We start from the raw sequence: 20,696 nt of genomic DNA on the forward strand, positions 1-20,696 counted from the left end.
AACAAAGTCCTCCCCAAGTTAATGTGCTCGGCAAACCTTAATACATAGAAATGTTTTCATTGAACTTATTTTGGAAAAAAAAAAAGACCTTGCAGCCATCCCTTTGCAGTGCTTCCAATGCAAACATTGCCTCACCGAGCGAGTGAGGAGCATGTGAGGGGCGCGTAAGGGCGCGGTAAGCGGACCGCCCTGTCTGGTGCACAGCAGCGGAAGGCAGCACAGTGTCAGGGCTAAGATGGTTTGTTTATGCTTCACGACCTGTGAGAATACAGCGTTGAGCATTCAGTGCTACGGGGTGTTGGAGAAATGTAATGTTTTATACTCCTCCTCCCCCTCCCCCTCCCCTCCCCCTCCCCTCCCCCCTCCCCCTCCCCCCTCCCTCCCCGTCCTCCTCCTCCTCCTCCGTCCTCCTCCTCCTCCGTCCTCCTCCTCCTCCTCCGTCCTCCTCCTCCTCCTCCTCCTCCTCCTCCTCCTCCTCCTCCCTCCTCCTCCTCCTCCTCCTCCTCCTCCTCCTCTCATTTGTGGAGTAAAGCATTGGTGTTCCCAAGTTGTCAGGGATGGAATTCCAGACAGAATTCTTTTAGAACGTGAAGGATGGATAAGGAGGTAATTGAGATGAATAAGTAGCTCTCTTTTTTGTTAGGAAAATAGTATTTTAAGTGAGAAAGCTTAAGAAAAGCACAGGATCTTACTGAAAAGATATTTTTAAACTCCGTTTTATTCTTCAGTATAAAACAATGTGCATTTCAGAACTGTCTGAGTTGGGGGTGGTGGTGGTATGTGTCTGTGGCTCTAGAGGAGCCTGAGCGACACAGCAAACCTCTTCTCTTACATTGTCTCTTTCTGTGTATAACCTGGGTTTTGTTGTCCTTTCCTTAAACCTAACCCTTTGTGAGCAAATAAATACTTCTGCAGAATATAGCATTTACTTCTGTACATATGTAAATAGGACCAAGTCCTCGAATACGTTCCTGGATAACCTGGACTTGTAAACACAGACACAACCAATTGCAATGCTGTAATGTTTCTTTTAGGCCTCAGTGAGGTGACTGAAGTGTTTTAAGTTTTTCCATGACTTTTTTTTATGGCTTTTGAGCATTACTTTTGTGTGATCAATATGCCTCTTTTTGGATACCCTGTCCCTTCTTAATTCATAGCCTCCAACTTGTTCTGGAAAAATCAGTCTAACATAGGTACTAGGACCAAAGGCAAAGTTCAAGTAATCTTGAGCAGGATTCCTGTGCTTACTGCTGTGTGATATTTAAGTCTGTTGCTGCTTTGATGCCATGCCTGTCATTGGTCCGGCTGAGATGAGGCCTTCCTAGATTGGTAACCTCATAAAAATGAGATTTATTTAGACCACAATTCTGGAGGAACTAGGGCAGTGTTTTCCAACCTGTGAGTTGTACCCTGTTGTGGGGGTCAAATGGCCCCTGTCACCTAAGACCATCCTGCATATCATGTATTTACATCATGATTAATAACAGTCAGTAGAAAAATTACAGTTATGAAGTAGCAATGAGAATAATTTTATGGCTGGGGATCTGTATTAAAGGGTTGCAGTATTAGGAAGGTTGAGAACTACTGTTCTAGGGCACACCCGTAACATCAGCTCAGCTGAGCTCAGCTGAAGGCCTTACGGTGAATCACATCAGTACAGAGGAGGCTGGGAATCTCTATTGCCAGGAAGCAAAGAAAATGATTAAGGCTTGCTCCTCCTTTTTGCTTTTTAAATGAAAACAATTTTGTACAATCTATTTTGCCCAATCTATGTTTTTTTCCTTGACTAACTCCTCCTGGATCCTTCCCAACTCCCTACTTACCCAACACTATGTTCTCTTAAAAAAAAAAAAAAGACAAACCAAACAACTATCCTCCAAAGAAAACAAAACAAAAGTCCACAAACACACAGCTTCTTGGTTAAGGGTGCGTTCTCGTGCCATTTACCCCTCTCTGCTCTGGGACCCTGTCTGCCTTGAACTTGTTCGGGTTTTGGGAATACCGCCAGTCTCCATGTGTGCATCGGTCCTGCTGCATCTAGAAGACGCTGTTTCTTTGGAGTCACCACTCCTGTCTGTCTCTACAGTCTTGGTGCCTCCTCTTCTGTGTGGATCTGAGCTTTAAAGGGAGGGCCGCATGGAGACACCCAATCAGCACTGAGGGCCCCAACTGCACATTGTCCAGTTGTGGGTCTCTGTGTTCCTTCCTCTTTCCTTCCTATAAGAAGCAGCTTCTGATGAGGGTTGAATGAAATAAGGAACTATGGGTATAGCTCATTCTGACAGAAAAGCGGCCTACAGAATGGATTTTTTTTTTAAAACCAATTCTAAGTCCCATAAAGGATTAGTATCTAGAATATATAAAGAACTAAATACAAACATCAAGAAAGCAAACCGATTTAAATGGGGTACGGAACTAAATCATTCTCAAAAGATGAAACACAAGTCTCTAGAAACACTTAAAAACGTTAAACATTCTTAGCCATCGGGAAATGAGAATTCAAACTACTGTGAGATTCCATTTTGTATCAGTCAGAAAGGCCAAGAGCATAAAATGAATGACAACTTGTGCTGCTCAGGACACGAGGAAAGGGGAACATTCATTCATTCATTGCTAGGGGGAGCACAAACTGGCACAGCCACTACGGAAGCCAGTGTGCCAGTCCCCCAGAAAAGCTGGGCATAGATCTCCCTCAGGATCCGGCTGTACCTTTCTTGGGCATACGCCCCGAGGACTGTCCATCCTCCTTCAGAGGCTCTTGCTCATCGTGCTCACTGGACATTGGAAATAGATGTATGTCAACTAACAAATGGGTAATGATATTCCTACACTGTAGATTACTGTTCAGCTTTAAAAAATGATGAGACTTCCGGTGCGGCCATGGCGGCTAATGTGACGGTGAACACATCTCAACTCCTGCCCCTAGAGCTTGTGGACAAGTGTATAGGACCACGACTTCACATTGTGGTGAAGAAATTGTTGGTACACTTCTAGGATTTGATGACTCTGCCATTGTTTATTTAATGAAATTACACCAGAAGGAAGAAGAATTACAAAATTAGATCAAGTTCTACTAAATGGACATAATATAACAATGCAGTTCCTGGAGGAGAAGGGTGTGAAGTGTGAGTGGATTTCCTTGACTTATCTGGCTTTTCTTTAAACCTTTAACATTTAGATTCTATGAAATGAAGTCTCTGTTAAAGGGAAACACTTTGAAGATATACATCCATTTTTCTAAGCTAATCATGGTTATTTTGGGAAAAGAAGAGTTTTGTCTTGTTTTTTTAAAGACTAAAAAGTAAAGATTTTTTTAGTTAAAAAATATGAAAATTTCTGGTAAGTGGATGGAGCTAAAAAAAAATATCATTCTGAATGAGGTAACCCATACCTAAAAAGGAAAATATTCTACGTATTCTCCTATATGTGAAGTTTTGATGTGTGTAGACACATTTCTTTTTTTCTTTCTTTTTCTTTTATTGGATTTTTAAAATTTACATTTTAAATGTTATCCCTTTCCCAGTTTCCCCTCCAGAAACCTGCTATCCTATCCCCCATCTCTCTGCTTCTGTGAGGGTGCTCCCCTACACACCCACCCACTCCCTCCTACCCTGACATTCCTCTACACTGGGGCATCCAGCCTTGACAGGACCAAGGGCTTCTCCTCTCACCGATTCCCGACAAGGCCATCCTCTGCTACACATGCAGATGGAGCCATAGGTCTATCGCTGTGTACTTTTGGGATGAAACCACCACATTTCTACTCATTAATTTCTACTGTGTTCTTTAATTTTTAAATGCTTATTTATCTTACTTTATGTCTGTGAATTTTTTTTATTAACTTGAGTATTTCTTATATACATTTCGAGTGTTATTCCCTTTCCCAGTTTCCGGGCAAACATCCCCCTCTCCCTCCCCTTCTTTATGGGTGCCCCCCTCCCCATCCTCCCCCCTTGCTGCCCTCCCCCCAACAATCTAGTTCACTGGGGGTTCAATCTTAGCAGGACCCAGGGCTTCCCCTTCCACTGGTGCTCTTACTAGGATATTCATTGCTACCTATGAGGTCAGAGTCCAGGGTCAGTCCATGTATAGTCTTTAGGTAGTGGCTTAGTCCCTGGAAGCTCTGGTTGCTTGGCATTGTTGTACATATGGGGTCTCGAGCCCCTTCAAGCTCTTCCAGTTCTTTCTCTGATTCCTTCAACAGGGGTGCTATTCTCAATTCAGTGGTTTGCTGCTGGCATACGCCTCTGTGTTTGCTGTATTCTGGCTGTGTCTCTTGGGAGAGATCTACATCCGGCTCCTGTCGGCCTGCACTTCTTTGCTTCATCTATCTTGTCTAATTGGATGGCTGTACATGTATGGGACACATGTGGGGCAGGCTCTGAATGGGTGTTCCTTCTGTCTCTGTTTTAATCTTTGCCTCTCTCTTCCCTGCCAAGGGTATTCTTGTTCCCCTTTTAAAGAAGGAGTGAAGCATTCACATTTTGATCATCCGTCTTGAGTTTCATTTGTTCTAGGCATCTAGGGTAATTCAAGCATTTGGGCTAATAGCCACGTATCAATGAGTGCATACCATGTGTGTTTTTCTGTGATTGGGTTAGCTCACTCAGGATGATATTTTCCAGTTCCAACCATTTGCCTACGAATTTCATAAAGTCATTGTTTTTGATAGCTGAGTAATATTCCATTGTGTAGATGTACTACATTTTCTGTATCCATTCCTCTGTTGAAGGGCATCTGGGTTCTTTCCAGCTTCTGGCTATTATAAATAAGGCTGCGATGAACATAGTGGAGCACGTGTCTTTTTTATATGTTGGGGCATCTTTTGGGTATATGCCCAAGAGAGGTATAGCTGGGTCATCAGGTAGTTCAATGTCCAATTTTCTGAGGAACCTCCAGACTGATTTCCAGAATGGTTGTACCAGTCTGCAATCCCACCAACAATGGAGGAGTGTTCCTCTTTCTCCGCATCCTCATCATCATCTGCTGTCACCTGAGTTTTTGATCTTAGCCATTCTCACTGGTGTGAGGTGAAATCTCAAGGTTGTTTTGATTTGCATTTCCCTTATGACTAAAGATGTTGAACATTTCTTTAGGTGTTTCTCAGCCATTCGGCATTCCTCAGCTGTGAATTCTTTGTTTAGCTCTGAACCCCATTTTTTAATAGGGTTATTTGTTTCCCTGCGGTCTAACTTCTTGAGTTCTTTGTATATTTTGGATATAAGGCCTCTATCTGTTGTAGGATTGGTAAAGATCTTTTCCCAATCTGTTGGTTGCCGTTTTGTCCTAACCACAGTGTCGTTTGCCTTACAGAAGCTTTGCAGTTTTATGAGATCCCATTTGTCGATTCTTGATCTTAGAGCATAAGCCATTGGTATTTTGTTCAGGAAATTTTCTCCAGTGCCCATGTGTTCGAGACTCTTCCCCACTTTTTCTTCTATTAGTTTGAGTGTATCTGGTTTGATGTGGAAGTCCTTGATCCACTTGGACTTAAGCTTTGTACAGGGTGATAAGAATGGATCGATCTGCATTCTTCTACATGTTGACCTCCAGTTGAACCAGCACCATTTGCTAAAAATGCTATCTTTTTTCCATTTGATGGTTTTGGCTCCTTTGTCAAAAATCAAGTGACCATAGGTGTGTGGGTTCATTTCTGGGTCTTCAATTCTGTTCCATTGGTCTATCTGTCTGTCTCTGTACCAATACCATGCACTTTTTATCACTATTGCTTTGTAATACTGCTTGAGTTCAGGGATAGTGATTCCCCCTGAAGTCCTTTTATTGTTGAGGATAGTTTTAGCTATCCTGGTTTTTTTTGTTATTCCAGATGAATTTGCAAATTGTTCTGTCTAACTCTTTGAAGAATTGGATTGGTATTTTGATGGGGATTGCATTGAATCTGTAGATCACTTTTGGTAACATGGCCATTTTTACTATATTAATCCTGCCAATCCATGTGCATGGGAGATCTTTCCATCTTCTGAGGATTTCTTCAATTTCTTTCTTCAGAGTCTTGAAGTTCTTATTGTACAAATCTTTTACTTGCTTGGTTAAAGTCACACCGAGGTACTTTATATTATTTGGGTCTATTATGAAGGGTGTTGTTTCCCTAATTTCTTTCTCGGCTTGTTTCTCTTTTGTGTAGAGGAAGGTTACTGATTTATTTGAGTTAATTTTATACCCAGCCACTTTGCTGAAGGTGTTTATCAGGTTTAGTAGTTCCCTGGTGGAACTTTTGGGATCACTTAAATATACTATGATATCATCTGCAAATAGTGATATTTTGACTTCTTTTCCAATCTGTATCCCCTTGATCTCCTTTTGTTTTCTGATTGCTCTGGCTAGAACTTCAAGAACTATATTGAATAAGTAGGGAGAGAGTGGGCAGCCTTGTCTAGTCCCTGATTTTAGTGGGATTGCTTCAAGTTTCTCTCCATTTAGTTTAATGTTAGCAACTGGTTTGCTGTATATGGCTTTTACTATGTTTAGGTATGGGCCTTGAATTCCTATTCTTTCCAGGACTTTTATCATGAAGTGGTGTTGAATTTTGTCAAATGCTTTCTCAGCATCTAATGAAATGATCATGTGGTTTTGTTCTTTCAGTTTGTTTATATAATGGATCACATTGATGGTTTTCCGTATATTAAACCATCCCTGCATGCCTGGGATGAAGCCTACTTGATCATGGTGGATGATTGTTTTGATGTGCTCTTGGATTCGGTTTGCCAGAATTTTATTGAGTATTTTTGCGTCGATATTCATAAGGGAAATTGGTCTGAAGTTCTCTTTCTTTGTTGGGTCTTTGTGTGGTTTAGGTATAAGAGTAATTGTGGCTTCGTAGAAGGAATTCGGTAGTGCTCCATCTGTTTCAATTTTGTGGAATAGTTTGGATAGTATTGGTATGAGGTCTTCTATGAAGGTCTGATAGAATTCTGCACTAAACCTGTCTGGACCTGGGCTCTTTTTGGTTGGGAGACCTTTAATGACTGCTTCTATTTCCTTAGGAGTTATGGGGTTGTTTAACTGGTTTATCTGTTCCTGATTTAACTTCGGTACCTGGTATCTGTCTAGGAAATTGTCCATTTCCTGCAGATTTTCAAGTTTTGTTGAATATAGGCTTTTATAGTAAGATCTGATGATTTTTTGAATTTCCTCTGAATCTGTAGTTATGTCTCCCTTTTCATTTCTGATTTTGTTAATTTGGATACACTCTCTGGTAGACACATTTCTTAAAGCTTTTAAAAATGTTCTTATTTCTCTATCTTCCTCAAACCTTTATTCCTTCCTAAACTCCCCCCCCCCCACACTAGGTGGAAGAGAGAAAGTTAGAGGGGAAAGGGGCCAAGGATCTCTATAGGCTACTTCCTGCTGGTTAGGGAATCTGGCTCCTTGGGTCAAGTCCAATCTTCATGGTCAGGGGATCTCCAGCTTCTTATCTCTTTGCTCACATTGCTCACGATGATCATGTGACAAACAGTGACAACAGCAGCCAGGAGCAGAGTGGGGAGCAGTGGCCACCGCCTTTTTGGAGCACCCATCCCTGTCCTTCTTGGGGCTCTGGCATTTGTTCTGTTAACAGAGTTCCCAGAATTAAACAATCTGCAGCTGGCAAAGATCAGGCCCCTCCTAGAGCCCAAGAAAGCCTCTGAGGACTTGTGCTGTATACACACAGGAATTTCAAGGTGCAAGGTACTTACTTACACTTTGAACCAGGCCAGCACCTTTCTAGCCCCAGAAGGCAGCAGGAACCCGCTTTTGGGGTGTGACTTGCAGGATCTGCTGGTATTGGAAGGGCTACCAAGTCTAGTTTCATCCCTCACGTGACATTATGGGGTTCCAGCCTTCCTTGTCCTACCTTGAAGATTTGGAACTGTCCAGGTAGGGCAGCCATCATCCCCCTCACTTTCTAGACAGGGTTCTGATGATCTCATCTCCTGTGCTGCAGTGTCTAAGTCCTAAGCTGTTGACTCAGAATCTCGAACTTTTGCCTTTCAGACCCCAGAGGGACTCCCTCAGGCTGGAGGGCAGGCAGAGGGTAAAGGTAAGGGTGTGCTGAAGCCTGCAGAGCCCCTCCTCAGAGCATAGAGATTGTTTGCTGCTTGGTGAACCCCACAACCAAAAGTAACTTAAGGAAGGAAGTTTATTTCAGTCTACTGTTCCGGAGGGTCAGAGTCCATAATAGTGGAGAAGGCATGGCTGCAGGAGCAGGAATCTGGCTTATCACTTTCTCACTTTCTCTCTCTCTCTCTCTCTCTCTCTCTCTCTCTCTCTCTCTCTCTCTCTCTCTCTCTCTTGCATGCACACGGAAAGGAGAGGGGAAGAGGGAGAGGGAACGGGAGAGACAGAGAGACAGAGACAAAGAGGAAAAGAGAGACAAAGACAGAGAGACAGAGACAGAGAATAAGAGTCAGCTGGGGTGAAGTTATGGATGCTCAAAGCCAGCTGCCAGGGATCTACTTCCTCTGGCAAGGCTGCCTCTCTTAGAAGTCCTATAATACCCCCAACAGTACTCCCACCTGGGGACCACGTGTTCAAACATAAGAGTCTACGGGGAACGTTTCTCATTTAAACTACTGCACTTCACTCCTTGGCTCCCACAGACCCATGGCAAGTTCATGATGCTTAATACATTTAATATAATTCCAAAAGTTCCAATGTCTTTTATAATCTCAACGCTGTCTCAATCTCTTCTGAGATCCAAAGCAATCTCTTAACCCTCTGTAAAGTGAAAAGGCCTCACACACTTCCAACATACAATGGCAATTTCTATTCTAAAAGAAAAGACCAGAACAAGCCCCATACCCAGCAGGTCAAACCCTGCGGCCCCATGGCTGGTATCTGAGGCTTCGGTTTTAAATGTCTTGATGGATCCATCCCTCCAGTTTTATTGCTTGTAATCCCCTCACTCTATCTGCTTCCACTTCCTGTTTGTAGCTCTCATTTGATAAATGACTCAAGATTCTAGTGTGTTCAACATCTTGGGATCTCCACATCAACCCAGGTTTAACTGTAGCTTGACATAACTCTGAATCAGTTACTTTTCGGTTACTGTGATAAAACACCATGACCAACAGAAACTCAGAAAGCTTCATTTTGGCTTACAATTCCAGGGGAATAGACCCTACAGTGGCTGGGAAGGCATGGCATGGTGGGAGGAGCAGGAAGCCGCCCGCTCACACCTTATCAGCAGGCAGGAAGCAAAGCAAGTGTGGGAAGAGGGGAGATGTTACCATCCTGCCCACCTCCAGTGAGATAGCTCATGTCCATAGCTCCTAAAGATTCGACAATTTTTCCAGACAGGAGGAGTAGGAACGTATGAAATTCCTGCAGGCAAAAGCAGACCATGGGACAGGTGACAGAGACAAGGGAGCTAAGAAGGTGCATCTTAGAAAGAAACAGAACTTGATTTCCCAGATCTCTCAGGGGAGTCAGCATGTATCCCCTTGTCCCCAGGTAGTGTGGCTTCTCAAGAGAAGGAAGTCTGGTAGAGGAAAAAGGCTGACCTTGAATCTAATGGTGGATCAGGTGAGGAGGTCACACAATGGTCAGGTCATCCAGACTCTCTTAGGATTCCCTAATTTCTGTCCTCCCCATGCTCCCTTCTCCCTGTCCCATGCCTTTGACAACATCTTCCTTAAGCACTTGGGTCAGACCAAGGGAGAAAGTGAAACCAGACAGGGAAGAGTGTGACTGAGGGAAGAAGGTACCATCTGCACTTGCTCAGAGTAAGAAAGAGCTAATGGATGGCCCAGCCCAGCAATCTGACACAGTGGCTCCTTCTATGTAGCTGTGTCCAGATAAAGGGACAAGAGTAGAGGAGATTTATTCTGACTCATAGTCTGAGAGCTGTCACTCCATCATGGTGGAAAGGGTGTGAGAAAACAAGCCAAGTTACACCATAACATCCAGGAAGAAAAGGGGATACAGGGATAGGGCCGAGGGAAAGATAGAACTTCCAAAGGACTCCCCCACCCCCACTGTAATCTATTTTCTTTAGGTATGTCCACCTTCTACCTTTCGACACCTCCCAATTATGCCTTTGTGCTGTGAATCTATCAATGGATTAGTGCATTCTTGAGGTCAGACTTATCAGAATTTTAACATCTTTGGAGATAACACGACGGACATTTGCTTGATACTATCCTAGGTGGTTTCGAATCCAGTCAAGGGGACCATTAAGGTTAACCATCCCATAGGACATCTCTCAGATACAGATAGCCTATGGGTAGCATCTATAGTGCTCCACCATTCTCACTCACAGCGCCTCAGACACCCACATGAGATGATCAGTGTGCCAGAATTCCCAGAGTAGCAGACCTTCCGTAAGAGAATGGGTGGCATTTCCTTTCCTAACTTCTCGCCTTCAGCTAGCTCTTTGTCGGAACAGCCTGACTCTAGATGGAACCTGAAGAAGTAAAGTCCCGGTTCTGGTCCTGTTTACAGTGTGAGGCATTCCTTGGAGGCTGGCTCGGGAACCAAAAGTGCCTAAAGGAAAATGAGACAGGAAGTTCTGCAGAGACATTAATACCTGAGAGCAGAGCCACTTAAAACTTCTCAGCAATGTCCACAACTCCAGAGGCATCCTCAAAGCCTTCCTCTGGTGCACACACGGGGAGCTGAGGCTGATGCAGCTGCCAAGGCACAAACACAATAGTTCTTTGAATTCTCCATTTCTTCTTGAATATTCATGCGGGTTTTCCAATTGATTCCACGCTGCTATAAGGCTAGTTTTAGAATGTGAATGATTTGAGACACCAGTCTAGTTGCTGAGAACATATGGTGCTTAAATCTTTCTACTCGTGTGTCTCGTTTGTAAAACAGGAAGACAAGAACACTTGTCACAGTTTGAATGTGAAATGCCCCCCCGGAGCCTTGTGTACCGGGTGCTTGCTGCCTAGCCCACGGTGCTATTTTGGTAGGTGGTAGAAACTTTGGAAAGTGGAGTCTACCTGGAGGCAGTAGGTCACTGAAGCTGTAACTTTGAAGATTCTTTAGCTGGTCTCAGGTCGTTTTCCCTTTCTCTGCTCTCTGATTTACCATGTCTGCCCTGCTGCAGTAAACTGACACTTTTGAAATTGTGAGCCAAAAGAAATCTTTCCTCCTCTAAGTGGTCCACGTCAGGTCAACCAGCAGGCCATCCAATAAGCTATGCTGGTGGCTGAATCAGCAATGCCTATTAAATGCCTAGAATAGATTCTGGTGGTGTGTCCTGGTTCCTGTTTAATTGCTGTGAAGAGAGACCATGACCGTGGCAACCCTTACAAAGGAAAGCATTGAATTGTGGACTGGTTTAGAGGTTCAGAGGGTTAGCCCATTATCATCATGTTGGTAACATGGCAGCATGCAGGCAGACATGGTGCTGGAGGAGCAGCTGAGAGCTTCTACATCTGAATCCACAGGCAGCAGGAGGAGAAAGCCACAGGGGATCCTTTGTGTTTTTGAAAACCTCAAAGCCCCCCGGCCAGTGACACACTTCTTCCAACATTGCCACCTTTCCTCATCCTCCAAGAGCCAACTGGGGACTAGGGATTCAAACGTGACCGTATGGCACCTTTCCTCTTCAAAGTACTACATGGTGTATTATAGATGTTCTGAAATATTAACATGGCTATTCCCCTCCTGATGTACTGACAAAGACATGCACGCCATGGATCCTTCTCATCTGCAGTGCTCTGCCTTTTAATCATTGCCTGTCATCATATCAAAGCACATTGCACTTTCAAAGTCATTTGAAGGCCCACGAATTTGGAGTCAACTCGTCCACATACTCACTGCGAAGGTCCCACAAGTCAGTGCTCTCTGTCTTCTTGGGTCTGCTCAGTTCTTATTCTGTTAACCGTTATCCTAAATGTCCTCTATGCATTTTGTCGTTGATTTCGTTGTTTTAGGCAACCCTTGAACGCATTGCTGGCTATGTGTCCCTAACGGCCAAGAGGCTGTGATGTGGATGTGAACAGCTAGAGAGCAGTCCCTTGTTAGGAGAAGTAACAGGTGCTGGTGCCCGGAGCTCAGGGCAAATGAACGAACATGTGTTAGACAAGGTGCTTTTACATGGAAAGGGATACAAAACAAGGCGCTGTGCCAACTGGCTGTCAAAATATAACCAGAGGCTCTTGGGAACCTAATCCTTCACAATCCCCATCAGAGTAATAGCCCCATATCCACATGCATATTATTTGTCCCACTTTCCAGAGCTAAATTAGGGAGGACAGAGAGACTCAGTTGTCTGCAGTCATGGTCTAGCTGTTGTCCTTTCTTGGTTATTCCTGAATATCTTCCCATGTACCGCCTGCTCATTTTCCATAGGATTCTAGCCATTTCCCTCTCTGGAGTGGAGGGTCAGTCTCGAGGCCCTTTTCCTGGTCAGAGGAGGCCATCTGACAGGGGAAGGACAGAATAGGTGGGGAAAACATGTAGAGGGAACTCTTAGCAATGCCATATAGAATCTGGAATATACCAGCCATCTACCAGGCAACAGAGCAACTTTGGATGCAAATATTTCAGACTCCGGAGAGAAATAGATACTTAGGTACCAGTTCCAGACTCGGCCTCTCTGATCATCATGAAAAGCTATTCCCTGAGGAATTCAGATAACTCTAGGAACTACTGCTCTTGGGAAGGCTGGCTGCACCTACCCCTTGGCAAAGTGTCATCACTCAGGGAGCAAAGGCAGGAGACACAATGGTACCTTGAATGGAACACCTGGCCCTTGGCTCCCATTGCTGGGATGAAGCCAAGCCCCCATGTCTCTTCCCTGACTTTTCTTCTCTTCAGAAGTGCTCAAGGTACCCTCAACCCTGCCTCCATTCATGACTGGGACACCTCCCTTCCAAACCTTTAGTCCGGGTGTGGAATTTCCTGATAGGTTCAGAGTTCTGTGTAACCCAAACCTGTTTCCTACCAGAAACTTCAGGTATCAGGTTTAGATTCCTTTGCTGGGGTCACCCACGGCCCCCAAAAGTACCAGGACCGCAAAGGCTGTCTGAATGGGTGTTGGTCGAGTCCCTAAGGATGTCAGCGGGAGCCAGCGAGGCTGGCAGTCTCTGTCGGGTACTACTTTGCAGCGGAGGTCCCCGGGGCCGGGCGGTGGCGCTGGGAGGAGATGGCATCCTCGTACTGGTCTGGCTGGCCGGGCTAGCCCGCGGCACAGCGGCCGTCTCCCCAGCGCTCTGCCGGCAGCGGCGGCAGCCGGGGCTCCTGGCACCAGGCCTGGCTGCAGGCCCAGGGCGAGGAGTGGCTTCCAGGAAGCGGGCGGAGAAGCGTTCCAGCGGAGTCTCGCCGTGGCCGCGGCGGCCCCGAGCGCTCCGAGCCGCTCGGCTGCGGCCCGGTTGCTCGCTTGTGCCCGTGTTCTTAGCGTCCCGGAGTTCCGGCAGAGGACGCAAGGAGGGAGGAACGGACGGTCCCCCGGACGCGGCGCGCACTTGCGGGACGGGCGGCGCAGGTGGCGGCGCGCGCCCTCCGCCCCTGGGTCGGGGCCAGCGCTGCGCTCCGCGCGCCCGGAGGGGCGGGACAGGCGGGGCGGCCGCGTCCCAGCCCCATTTAACTTTGGCGGCGGCGCGGGCTGGAGGCCGGCGTCGGGGACTGTCGGGATCCCGCTCTCCGCACGAGGTGTCGCCGAGTAGGTGCTGCTCCTCACTGTCTTACAGCGCACATCCCCGTTGCACTGACAGACGCTGCGGCGACGCCAGGTTGGGGACACCGGCGGAGGATCCAGGGACCAGTCTCTCCGAGGATGGTAAGGCTAGGCAAGTTGATGGGAACGCCACTTGCAAGTAGGGTCTTAACGCTGATCACAGGGCTTCACAACCTGAGCACTGCCCTACCGGGCTTAGCTGCGTGCAGGCGCACGCTATAGGATCCCGGAATGTTGGGCAGAACCTTCCCCCTTCCTCTGCGAGTGAGGGGTGCTCTGGATGATGGGGGATACCTTGCGGGGTCAGCAGACTGCGGGCTGATGATAGCTTGGAGTGTTCGAAGGTCCGGAGGTTTGGCTACTGAGGCTCGCACGCCTGGAGCGCATAGAAACGAGTAGAGACGCACGCCAGGGAAAGGAGGCGTGAGGGTGGCGGGCGCTGAAGTGTGCAAGCCAGCAGAGAGGGGCGCGTGGTCCTGGGGCCCAGCCCTGGCCGCCTCCCTTCGTCCCAGAGTCGCCGCCTCAGGTCGGAAACAGCAGCACATTTGCGGATCGCATTAAGCCAGGCCTTAATGCTTTCTCCAGATGGAGAGAAGCCACCGACCCGCCCCCGGACACCGACACCGCCAAGGCGCCCGCGAGGCGAAGCGGGAGTCGAGTGTGACCTCGGCTTTTCCAGTCTCCACTCAAACTGAGTTCCCTGTAAACTGACAGGAAAATGCATTGGGGAAAAAGGTCCTTGTCGCCTTCCTGGTCTTAGCTCTTCCTCACCTTTAAGAGATTACACTGGGCAGGACTGTCACCCCCGGAGCTCCCTTAAAGGCAGGTCTGGAAGCAGAGGGCATTCTATCATCTAGTGAGAAATTCCTCTAACTATCCGATCTGCGTTCCAGTCCTAGACTCTGCTTTGCTGTGTGCCCTTAGGCAGGGTTCTTCCCTCTCTGGTCTGGTTTAGTTGGTTTTAGACTAATTTTTGCCTTCCAAGGACTCGAAGCTGGCAGGTGCCCTAACCCTTGGCTTTAGGCTGATTTCCCTACCCCCCATCCCTGAGAAGAATGCCAAAAGCTACACCCTAGTACTGACAAACAGGCCAGTAGGGGTGTCCCTACTGCTGGAGCACTGGAGGTATGAGTTGCTGGTTGGAGGCAGTCTCTGCCCTCCTCCTTGGTCTTGGTGGACTCATCCTAAAGGGAGCTCCATCCATATCGGCTCCATTCTGCAACAGACAATCCCATCCTGGGCCAACACAAATGTTTCCAAGACACTGCTCGGGCTTCAGGGTCCCTGCCCTCCGATTGGTTCCTTAGCTCACAGATTCTGCCTCTGGAGCCAGAGCTAGTTGCAAACTAGGCATTTTCTTTTTGTCTTTTCTTTTGTAGGCTGTGAGGGAGACTCCTAGAATATTGGACCCCATGGCTTTCTGGACAGGATCCTGGTGGCTGCTGACACGAATGATCTTTACAGTCTCTGGTCTCCTGCAGGTAATAGAATGGGACACCGAGGACACGGGGCGTACCTGTGTCTGCATAGGAATATTATTCTAGCCCATGTAAGATGTTGTAGGATCAGTATTAATGCTGCACTGGAGAATCTTATACAGATGGCATTCTGGCCAGCTTCTCTGTAGGGATAGCTCAAAGGTCTGGGGTTCTCTCTGGATCTAGAGCAGGGACTTGATACTGTGTGGACCTGTTAACCGCTGGTGACTTGGGGGTTTGGGTAGATCTTGTCTTTCCTGACTAAAGTGGCTGTCCAGGAGAAGCTACATGTTAGAGGTCAGGAAAAGTCTGATTTCCACACTAGCTTAGCCACTAAATAAGTGTTCTGCAATCACTGTCAGCACACCCCACTATTGTGTGGTTCTCTCTCTAGAGCAGTGGTTCTCAGTTGTCTTAATGCTGTGACCCTTTAATACTCTTCCTCCTGTTGTGGAGACCCCCCTCCCATATAAGTTTGCTACTGTTATGAATCATAATATATATACCTGTGTTTCCTGATGGCCTTAGGAGACCCATGTGAAAGGGTCCGTTGGTCCCCATAGGGGTCACAACCCATAAGCTGAGAACCACTTGTCTAGACTCTTGTCTTTCCCAACCAATCTGAGAAGCTGGGCTCATAGATTATATTCTTGTTTGTCTACTGGTCAAACTCAACGGAGTTTGCTGGCTTTGCCAAGGAGACGACGGGGAATGGTACAGAAGGCAACAAGGTAGACACTGGATTTCCCTCCTCTAAGAACAGTCCCTGCTCGACTCCAGTTTGCCATTGCTAAATGGGAATGCAAGTCCGGGATTTCTGGGTCTTCTTATATTTCAAGATAGCTGGGATGCCCAGGTTTCCCCCACAGCCTTTGGTTTATAACAATGTGAGATCCAGACAGATAGGTCTGCAGTTGGATTCAGCCAAGAAGTGTGTGGGCCCTGACCTAAACATGCAGGGAACATTTCAGTTAATACCGTGTCTTGAGGGTGGCTGCTAATCCAGGTAACGTCTTATGTGACTTAGAACAAGACAACACTTCCCGGAGGATTTCACTTCTGGCTGTGGTCTGTGCACCGTCACAGTCTTAGAACACAGCCTAGTACTTAAAGGCTTAAGCCTGTTAAACAAGCATGCAGGCATGGATGAAAATCTAGACCCTGGGTAAATGAAGTGGGGGTGGAGTGTTCCTCGTGCCGTAGTCTTTTGGATTTACTGCCTTTAAGTCCTTTTCAGTACCCCATCGGTTTTGTGGCTCACACACAACTCATTAGTGAGGGACATCACCCTTTATCCTGTTTTACAGTATTCCTCTGTGACCACATTTTAGTGGTTATATTTTGTTAGAAGAGAAGCTAAGAGGATGGGGAGAAAGCAGTTTAGTGGTTAAGAACAGCTGCTGCCCCTGCGGAGAACTGAGTTCAGTTCCCTGCACCTGGGGTAACAGCCAGCTCCTGAGGATCTGATGCCTTCTGGTGTCCTTGGGTAGCTGCAGTTGTACTCTATACACACAGAGAGAAGTACACACAATTTAAAATAAAATATGTCTTTAAAACGGTTACGATTGGGGAATGTCATTTAGGGTTTCTCTCGACAGCATGGGGCTGAGTCTTCAAGGCAGAGTATTTCCCACCGCCTTCTCCCCTCTGTACCACCTTTGTGTGGTTTGAGTATGTCCCAAGAGGGCATTTGCCCAGGTTGAATCACTCACTGACCTCTTTGGATTTTTCCATATCTGTGTGTCTGTGGTGGAGTAGTTTCCATGCATTAGGATAACGGTCTCAGTCATCCGTGCCACCCACTGCTGGGATAGCAGCAGCACGGCCCTGTGTATGGCTGAGTCACACAACTGCACATTACATCTATTTCTGAACTTGTAGAGAGGGACTCAGAATCGTGCCCGCTTCGTGGCGTTGTTTGCAAGAGGCAATGCACTGTGAAGTGGAAAAAGGTGAAGCAAGGCAGGGATGTGGGCAACGAATGTCAACTCTATTGCTTCTGTTTGCTGAAGGGTTGGTTAGCATTGTGCCTGCATATTCTGCTATGGAACTGTAGGGGGCGCTCAAGAAACATGAGCCGAGGGGAGATGGCACTGATTCTAGGTAGGGACGATCTTCTGAAAGCAGGTTCTTGCAGACGTGGACAGGACTGTCTCTGGTATTTTCCCCAGGCTCATTTGAGTTTTGTAAGAAGTTTTCCATCAGTCTTACGATTTTATTGTTGGGACTGGGCTCAAGGTGTCCTTCAGTCTTGTTCCCCTTACCTCCTAATAGGCTACAAGATGTGTAGGGTGAGCTTTAAGAAGTCTGGGGAATTCTAATTAATTAATAAGATGAGATTCTTACTATTAAATAACATAAAGTGTAAACTCTTATCATTTCTGGTTACAAGCTTTTGTGACAAGCACAGGGCTTGACGTGGTGAAGCTGAAGGCTCCTCCCACTCAGTCCGTGGGAAAGGCCTCCCTTCTTGCCTGTTGGGCCCTGGAAGCTTGCTGTTGCTTCGGGTTTTTCCTTAGGATCTGGTTTTCCTAGTGAAGACTAGTTGTTCCCCTACCCCTCCAAGCTTCTACTGTTTTGATCATTGTGATATTGAAAGAGCCACTGTATCTAAGGTATAGAAGCCTCTGGAAAGCATGGAAGGCTGAGTAATGGCTCCCAAATATGTCCACATCCTAACCCCTAGAGCCATCAATGCTCCTTATGTGACGCTTTGCCATGTAAGTGAAGATGATGAGGTTGGGAGAGTATCCCAGCGCTTCTCAGAAGTGGGACTCAGGATGAAGCGGAGGCAGAGGGATAGCCAGGAGATGAGGGATGCCAGAAACCTCTGGAAGATGGGAGACAAGGAAAGATTTCTCCCATGGAGTCTTCAGAAGTATAACTGGCCCTGGTGAACCTGGATTTTAGTTCACAAATCTCATTTAAGATTTCTAATTAATAAAACTATATATTCATGTATATATACACACATCTATGCTTTGTTTTGATTCTTTCTCTTGATCTCCCTCTCTTCCTTCTCTCTCTGTAAGTGCTATGTGTGTGTGTGTTTGTGTGCGCATGTGTTTGTGTGTATGTGCATGTGTGTGTTTATATAGGCGTATATATATATGTATGCTTATGTTTGTGTGTATGTGTTTGTGTATGTGTGTGTATGTGTGTGTGTGTGCATGTGTTTATGTGTGTGCATGTGTGTGTGTGCATGTAAGTGTTTGTGTGTGTGCATGTGTGTGTGTGTGTTCACATGCACTTCCAGAGGTTGTGTCTTAACTACTATACACCTTATTTTCTGAGATAGGGTCTCCTACTGTATCTGGAGTTTGCTGATTGGCTAGGCCGACTGGCCAGGGCTCCTCCTATCTCCAGGCCCTCAGGAATGGGGTTATAAGCACATACTACCATGAGCAGCTTTCTTCATGGTGCTAAGGACCTGAAGGCAGATCACGATTGTGCAGAAAGCACTTCGCTCACCGAGCTGTCTGCTCAGAATGTTCATATTCCTTCTCTCCCATCTTGATTCACTGTTGACTAGCCACTGATCCAGGGATATTCAAATGTCTCTTCTGTACCCACTTTGTCATGAGTTGCCAGCTCAGCAATGCTTCTCAAATCTGTTTCCTCCTCTGGACTTCCACGGATGCCAGGCATTTGAAACCGGGCAGGAAGCATTAGGAGGTGAAGATGAGCAGGGACAGTCTTCTGTGGCTGCTGTGGGGAGGAGCCTGAAGAACACGCTGAGAGCTCTTTGTAGGCAGCACAGAGTCTCTGGAGACTAGACGAGGTGGCAGGAAGCATTGTCAGAACTGTGGCCTGCTGGGACCTCACTGGGGCAGATGATGCTTGGGAAGCTGCTCACCTCTCCCCCTCCCGGTAATGGTGAGTCCTGAATTGCAGAAGCAGTGGGAGGCTAACTGTGACCAAGATTCAGTGAAGGCAGGGCTCCCTGAGAACCCACTTAGAGGGGGACAGAGCTTGATAAGAGTTTAGGTGGAAGTGAGAAAAAAATACAAAAATTGTAAACTCCTTCAGGTTTTCAATTAGGCTTAGGGCAAGAATTTGATAGTTTCACCTTGACCTTGGGAAACGTTTGAATCACTTTGAAGGAACGAGTTGGAGGGGCTTTTGGGGATCGAAGAAAGTTGAGACACTGAGAAGGAATGTGTGTAGATTTTGGGAGACTAAGTGAAATGACAAGAAGATTTTCTCCACGAACTGCACGCCAGCATATCTGAGTCTACAGAGGATGCTTCCGAGAGAAGGCGAGATTAACAATACAGGGGAAGAAGAAAGCCACGTTTTACCAATTGTTTCACAGCAGTGGCTTTCCTACACTGCATCCCCACTGCATCACTAACGGTCTACGGGCGCAGGCCGGGCATCCTGGAGGCCACATTGCAGGGTTTGCGATTGTGACCCCCTTACTTTATCTTTACAAAGATGCTAATTCCCATAAACAGCATAAAGCAATTCCCTCCAAGCATTTTATGCAATCACTCCCTGGGATTTGTCAGTGCCGAAGAGCTTCAGCCAATACATGCTACAAATTATTGTGGCCAAATTCGCAGAAACCCATTTGCTCTCCACACATCCATTTAGACACTTAATAGAATTTTCCTCTGAAAGTACTTTTTCAATCAGGAAGCCTAGCTATCATAACAATAAAAGTAATTTACAATTTAGTGAAGTCCTCTCCTTTGAGTTTACCTTCGTGCATTTCTGAGTTAGAAACAACAGTGGCAGAACTCAGTAAGGAAGCGTGAGAAGCCCAGGAAAGGACAAAGGCTAAGCTAAACAGTGTCATCCTGAGTCCTTCCAACCTCTTAGGAGTCCCGGGACCCGGTTCTGACCTTGAAATATTAGCATGCATGTTTATTTAAAGAAGTAATAACGGACTGGCGACATGGCTTAGTTGGCAAACTGATAAACACAGCAAGCATGAGGGTCTGAGTTCAGCCTTCAGAACCCACATAAAATTGTCAGACATGATGGCATATGCCTGTAATCCCGGCACTGGGGCAGAGGATTTGCTGCCAGCCTAGACTATTTGACCAGTCCTTGGCCAATGATAGACCCTTAAAAAAAAGTAGGAGTGTGAACAGTGCCTGAGTAACAATACTCCAGGTTGGCCTCTGGCTTCCACATGCATGAACATGTGTTCACAAACACACACACACACACATGCATACATACACACACATACATACACACACACATGAATACATACACACACATACACATGAATACATACACACATGCATACATACACACACACATACATACACACACACATGAATACATACACACATGCATACATACACACACATACACACACATGAATACATACACACATGCATACATACACACACATGCATACATACACACACATACACACACATACACACATGTATACATACACATACTCTTAAACACACAGAAGAGGACATGGTACTCACTTTGATAGTTTAAAAAGTTTTAAACAATGTGAGGAGTATTTGACTATAAATAATGTTTATTGTATTTATAACATTGCATCTTTTGAATGTATCAGACTTCAATAATTAGTTTTCCGATGTTGATCATTAGAC

General features: G+C 46.2%; 1 protein-coding gene and 1 pseudogene across 3 annotated transcripts in view; both read left to right on the plus strand.

Annotated features, from left to right (window-relative positions):
* Positions 1 to 523: 523 nt before the first annotated feature.
* Positions 524 to 3,946, plus strand: LOC134483751 (U6 snRNA-associated Sm-like protein LSm5; annotated as a pseudogene).
* A 9,573-nt stretch (positions 3,947 to 13,519) lies between these two features.
* Positions 13,520 to 20,696, plus strand: part of Adamtsl3 (ADAMTS-like 3) — a 308,192-nt gene continuing 301,015 nt past the window's right edge. For 2 of the 3 annotated variants that reach the window (XM_006229477.4, XM_017589168.3), the window contains exons 1-2: positions 13,525 to 13,735; positions 15,013 to 15,114. In XM_006229477.4, the coding sequence (XP_006229539.1) occupies positions 13,733 to 13,735; positions 15,013 to 15,114 (105 nt within the window). In that variant the 5' untranslated portion in view covers positions 13,525 to 13,732. Of the gene's footprint in view, positions 13,736 to 15,012; positions 15,115 to 20,696 lie in introns of all 3 variants that reach the window. The other variant, NM_001107533.2, reaches the window with a different exon arrangement.

Source organism: Rattus norvegicus, chromosome 1 (genome assembly GCF_036323735.1).
Source record: "Rattus norvegicus strain BN/NHsdMcwi chromosome 1, GRCr8, whole genome shotgun sequence".
NCBI lineage: Eukaryota > Metazoa > Chordata > Mammalia > Rodentia > Muridae > Rattus > Rattus norvegicus.